Here is a 6407-nt window from a genome sequence, read left to right on the forward strand (position 1 = left end):
CTGTTGCTCTTCTCTCCATTGAAAGGGAGCACTGGACTTCGTGAGGGGGTACAATGGGGCTGCCAGCTCCGCAAACCCAGGAATCCAAAGGCGGCAGAATCCCGCACTCCCGAGGAATTCCCGCATCTTTCTGGCATCGGTGGGGGGTGGAATTAGAGCAACCACCCTTTTTCGGCTCTCTGTCAGCCACCGTTGCCCTCCTTCTAGGAGGTAGCCTAGGTAGGCCACCTGTTTCTGACATATTTGGGCCTTTTTCGCGGAGGCTCGATAGCCCAATTCCCCCAGTCTCTGTAGCAGGGCCCCGGTACCTTTTAGGCAGTCCTGCTCAGTTTCAGCGGCAAGGAGGAGGTCGTCCACATATTGCAGGAGGACCAGGTCCGGATGGTTGACTCGGAAGTCGGCCAAATCTAGGTGCAGAGCTTCATCAAACAAGGTAGGCGAGTTTTTAAATCCTTGGGGCAACCTTGTCCAGGTGAGTTGTCCTGAAAACCCGGTCTCTGGGTCTCTCCACTCAAAAGCAAAGATGGATTGGCTCTGAGGGCTCAGTCTTAAACAAAAGAATGCATCTTTTAGATCTAACACAGTGTACCATACGTGGGTCGGAGGCAAGGTACTTAGCAGATTGTAGGGGTTGGGCACTGTGGGATGCATATCCTCCGTTCTCCTATTAACCTCCCGCAAGTCCTGTACCGGGCGGTAGTCACCCGTACCAGGCTTCTTTACTGGTAGTAGGGGGGTGTTCCAAGGTGAACGACAAGGTTTTAAAATGCCTAGGTGTAACAGTCTCTGGATATGTGGCCGGATACCTTCCTTAGCTTCCTTGCCCATCGGATATTGACGAACTGACACGGGAATGGCCGTGGGCTTCAGATCTATGATCAAGGGAGGCCGGTTGACGGCCAGCCCTATTCCCGCAGTCTCTGCCCAGGCCTGAGGAAAATCTGTGAGCCACTTGGGGTCCAGGGGAGCCATTGTGGACGAGGGCCTCTCGAATAATCGGTGTTCGTCCTCCAAGCGTAGTGTTAATACCTGGAGGGGCCACCCTCCTGAGTCTGTGATGGTAGCTCCTTTCTCATGGAAGTGAATTTGGGCTCCTACCTTCGAGAGTAGGTCCCTGCCCAGGAGGGGGTAGGGGCAGTCTGGCACTAGTAAGAACGAGTGTGTCACAAGTCCTGTACTTAACTGGACCTCTCGATTGGTTGTCCAGCGATATAACTTCCCTCCAGTTGCCCCCTGAACCCAGGAAGTCTTGGAGCTTAAAGGCCCTTTTTCTGAAGTCAGTACCGAGTGCTGCCCTCCCGTGTCAATCAGGAAGGTTACCGGTCTGCCCCCCACTTCAAGGGTTATCCTGGGCTCAGGGGGGGGCTCCTGGCCCTGACTCACCTAGTCGTCTTCTTCCAGGGACAGGATTGGAACTGGTCTCTTCTTTGGTCCCTGTGTTTTCTTCGGGCAGTCTTTGACCCAGTGTCCTCTTTCTTTACAATAGGCACATTGATCTCTTTCCACCCGAGGCTTTCGTTTGTCTCCCAAGTCCCTATTCTGTCCTGGCCTGGTCTACTCCTTTCTGTATCCTGCACTACGGTGGCCAAAATTCTACTAAGCTCTCAATTACGTCTTTTGTCTCTTTTGTCTTCCCTTTCCTCCTGCTCCTTGCGGATCCTTTCCTCCTTCTCCTCTCGGGTCTCCCTTTTGTTGTAAATCTTTTCTGCCTCCTTCATTAAATCTTGTATAGTATACCCCTGAAGCCCCTCTAGCCGCTGCAATTTATTGCGGATGTCCGGCGCTGACTGTCCTATAAAGGACATGATTACATCTCCCTGCCGGTCCTCTGCCAGGGGGTCAAACGGGGTGTACATACGGTAGGCTTCCATTAATCTTTCTAGGAAGCCTGCCGGCGTTTCCTCAGCCCCCTGTACTACTGCACGTACCTTGGCCAAATTGGTGGGGCGCTTTCCAGCCCCTCTGAGACCCGCAAGGAGAATCTGGCGGTAAAGACGAAGTCGCTCCCTACCAGCAACGGTGGTGTAGTCCCAATCAGGACGGGTTGAGGGAAACGCCTCCTCGATTTCGTTTGGCAGTAGGGTCGGTCGGCCATCTGCTCCAGGGACGTTTTTCCCTGCCTCAAGGTAGACACGCTGCTTTTCCTCAGTAGTGAGGAGGGTCTGCAGAAGCTGCTGACAATCATCCCAGGTGGGCTGATGAGTCAATAAAATTGACTCGATCAGCCCAGTCAGAGCCTGGGGGTCCTGAGAGAAAGAGGGGTTATGGGTTTTCCAATTGTAAAGATCGGAAGCAGAAAATGGCCAGTACTGCATCTGGCCAGCCACCGAGCGAAGAGGAAAAGCCTGCGAAGTCCAGATGCTTCCCGAGCCCCCTGCCTGCCCCCGATGGAGGCGCAGGCGGCTGGAGGGCGGGGAAGGCGCTGAGACTTCTTCCCCTGCCCTCGTGGAATCAGGGGATGGTGCAGAAGGTTGCACATCCCGCTCTGGTTGTTGTGGGGGTTCCTGCGGGGGAGCAGGCTGGCCGGGAAGATAGGGTGGGGGAGAGTCAAAGAGCAGAAAGTCCTGATCAGCCGGAAGAACCGGTGGCTTGTCAGGTTTTGGATCTCGAATCTCCTTCAGAGGGTATAGGGAGGAGGTTGGCACAACCGGGATAGGAGGAGGGGGTATCGGGGAGGAAGGTATTAAAGGAGTTGGGGATGGCCGAGGAAGGGGTAACGGGGTCCGTATGGGCTCCGTCGGGAAGGAGAAGGGTTCTATCCAGGGAGGGGGGTTACGTGAAAGATCCTCCCACGTGGTAATGTAGGGCACCTGATCAGGGTGTCCATTGGATCCTGGCTGAAAGACTCGCGCCTTAATCTGTAAAATAATATCGAGGTTAAAAGTGCCGTTCCTTGGCCAGCCGACCTCGAAGGCCGGCCACTCTGAGGAACAGAATTTTGCCCATTGTTTCCTTTTAACCTCCACTGAGAGGTGGCGCGCGCGTTCTCGAACGTCCTTCCAGTGATCTAGAGTGAGACTTAAAGGGGTGGTTATTTGTTGACCCATGGGTGCAAGGATTTCAGCCCAAACAAAAAGAACAGCCAATGCACAGACACATACAGTAAGCAAGACAAACCACATGGCTAGGACAAATCGAACGCTATTGCGCTATTTTTGGGAGCGGCTGCCTGACCAGCCCTCCCCGGGAAGGAGGGAGACTTGGTCTCCGACCCACCTCCAGACCACCCCGGGAGCGTCTTCCGGGGGAACGGACCGAGGGTTTCCCCTACTGATCTCACAGACCGGAGCATCCTCCGGGGAACGGACCAGGGGTTGCTGGGCACGCCTGCCTCCCCCACTGGTCTCACAGACCGGAGCGTCCTCCGGGGAACGGACCAGGGGTTGCTGGGCACGCCTGCCTCCCCCACTGGTCTCACAGAGTCAGGTACTGGCCAGTCAGAACACTCAAGACGAAGAACAACAAACAGAAAACACTTAATTATACCTCCAACTAGTCCGCAGAGAATGGGTCTGAGGGCGACCTAAAATCCCCGTACGGGCCACCAAAATGTTGGACCTCTCAGTTGCAGAGATGCCCACTTGCTCGGGAGGACGCCCAAAGATCCAGACTCCAGACCAGTTGATGCAAAAAGCACCAGGTTTTTATTGAACGTTTGTGCAAACGGGCCCCCACCTCAGGTGGTGAGGAGCCCTGAGCGGCAGTTTCACACAGGTTATATAGGCAACGAATTAGCATATTCCTAATGCGCATGCATAGGATTGGTCAGTTCAGAGGGACCATTAGCATATGGAATGCAGAGGTGGCACGGGATTGGCTGGTTCGGAGGGACAATTAGCATACCGGAGAGTGCTGAGGGAGAGTGCTGAGGGAACGTGCTGAGGAGAGTGCTGAGGAGAGTGCTGAGGAGAGTGCTGAGGAGAGTGCTGAGGGAGAGTGCTGAGGGAACGTGCTGAGGAGAGTGCTGAGGAGAGTGCTGAGGAGAGTGCTGAGGGAACGTGCTGAGGAGAGTGCTGAGGGAGAGTGCCTAGAGACTCTCTGAAGGGGAGTGGCAGCTCTGCTCTGGGCATGCCTAGAGGTTCTCTGAAGGGGATTGACTTTTCCTTCCCAGAGAACGTCCTGCCCGCTGGACTCTGGGGAACATCTAACCTCTTAAGAAGCCCCTGATATCTGCCCAGGCCTAGTTTCTTGTCCCTCTCCCCCATAAGGGTCCTTCAAGATTTTACATCTAAGTCTAGCATTATCTTTACATTCTCTTTAAGTGAAAATTACATGGACTCTTTTTCACTGGAAACCCATATTTGTGCTTCTCACTTTCTAACTATTCATGCCAAATTACTCACTCATGTTAATCAAAATACAGTGGCTAGTGTTGTGGGGCAGAAGGTTAAAATGCTTTCTGTGATGCCAGCATCCCATCTGAGCTCAGGATGAGTCTTGGCTGTTCCACTTCCAACCCATTTCACTTCTATGGAAGGTGGTCCAAGGTTTGGGTCCCTGCCATCCACATGGGAAATCCAGATAGAGTTCCAGGCTCTTGACTTCACCCTGACCCAGTAGAGGCTTTGTGGTCATTTGGGGAGTGAACCAAGAAATTGAAGATACCTCTCTCTTTCTCCTTCCCTCCCTCCCTCCCACTCAGCTTTTCATGAAAATAAAATAATTCTTTAAAAAACAATTAAAATAAATACCTTAGGGCTGGTGCTGTGGGGCAACAGGTTATCGCCCTGGCCTGAAGCACTGGCGTCAAATATGGGCACCGATTCTAGTCCCGGCTGCTTCTCTTCCATTCCAGCTCTCTGGTATGGCCTGGGAAAGCAGCAGAAGATGGCCCAAATCTTTGGGCCCCTGTACCCACATGGGAGACCCAGAAGAAGCTCCTGGCTCCTGGCTTTGGGTTGGTGCAGCTCCAGCCGTTGTGGCCAATTGGGGAGTGAACCATCAGATGGAAGACCTCTCTCTTTCTGCCTCTCCTCTCTCTGTGTAACTCTGACTTTCAAATAAATAAATAAATCTTTAAAAAATACCTTATGAGTTCATCCCTTTTCAAATTTCACTTTGTCTTTGAATTATAACTATCACCTAGGTATATCATCACTAACCTAGTTTATGCCAACACTAAAAGTAACCTGTTGATTTATTGGTAGGTACTATCATTGTGACATCATCAAGTAACTCAAAATTCTGTCAGTTGCTACAGTGATTTTATTGTACACAGCTGCCTAAAATCAGGTATATTTTACTTTCTTTATTCTTATGTTATTCAAAATTAATCATTGACTTGAAATTTTCTATTATTTAGATTGAAACACTGGTATCATCTTTTATATTATTCTAGTAATAGCCATAATATGTTCATCTAGTTCCTCACCATTACCATTTTCCTGTGTGTTAGTGCCTGTAATGTTAGGCATACTTTTCAAATATTTCCATGTATATTCATGTCTGTTAATATTCATACCATATCATTCATTTTACCTATGGTAATCAAACTATAATGTGAATCATGAAATTAACATCCCTTATTTATTTTCCATTTTGATTCTGAGTTTGTCACTATCATATGTGTATATAATTAGTAATCTTTCTTTTCTTAACATCCTACCATGGGTAAACTGTGCCATCCTGGTTTGCATTTTGTTGTTGTTGTTGTTGTTATACAGTCATCAATCTCCTGCATATTCTGGTGGAATACTTTTTTGTCTTGTATTTCTAACTATTTTAAAATGCATATTGCATACCTATATGCAAGCAAGAGAATGTTTACCTTTAAATTATGTGGACATATTTCTCATTATTGCAGACTCATTCAGAGTAACTTTGATGTGCATATATTTCTCAAATTCTTGTTGATGTCAAAATTTTCCATACGTTAGATTGAGTCTCTGATATGATTTAAACTTTTTCTACAAATAGCTTGAACTTTTGTAGTTTTAAGATACTGCAATATTGGCTGGCGCCGTGACTCAACAGGCTAATGCTCTGCCTTGCGGCTCTGGCACACCGGGTTCTAGTCCCGGTCAGGGTGCCGAATTCTAACCCGGTTGCCCCTCTTCCAGGCCAGCTCTCTGCTATGGCCTGGGAAGGCAGTGGAGGATGGCCCAAGTCCTTGGGCCCTGCACCCACATGGGAGACCAGGAGAAGCACCTGGCTCCTGGCTTCGGATCAGCACGATGTGCCAGCCACAGCGGCTATTGGAGGGTGAACCAACGGCAAAAAGAAAGACCTTTCTCTCTGTCTCTCTCTCTCACTATCCACTCTGCCTGTCAAAAAAATAAAAAGATACTGCAATATTTCCAAATTGTATTGGAATAGATTATTTAGGAATATTTTTCCAACATGATCTGTATCTTCTTGGAACTCTATAAGCAATACTACTAAGTTATCAATTTCTTTTTTAATTTTAA

At 49.5% G+C, this 6407-nt stretch overlaps 1 protein-coding gene across 1 annotated transcript; it reads right to left on the bottom strand.

Annotated features, from left to right (window-relative positions):
- Positions 1 to 1715: 1715 nt before the first annotated feature.
- On the bottom strand, positions 1716 to 2348 carry LOC133747123 (uncharacterized; the record flags this gene model as incomplete). Its single annotated transcript, XM_062175302.1, has 1 exon — positions 1716 to 2348. A coding segment is annotated over one exon (633 nt), but the record flags the coding sequence as incomplete, so codon positions are not given.
- Between the last annotated feature and the right edge of the window lie 4059 nt (positions 2349 to 6407).

This window comes from Lepus europaeus, chromosome 18 (assembly GCF_033115175.1).
Source record: "Lepus europaeus isolate LE1 chromosome 18, mLepTim1.pri, whole genome shotgun sequence".
In the NCBI taxonomy this organism is placed as follows: domain Eukaryota; kingdom Metazoa; phylum Chordata; class Mammalia; order Lagomorpha; family Leporidae; genus Lepus; species Lepus europaeus.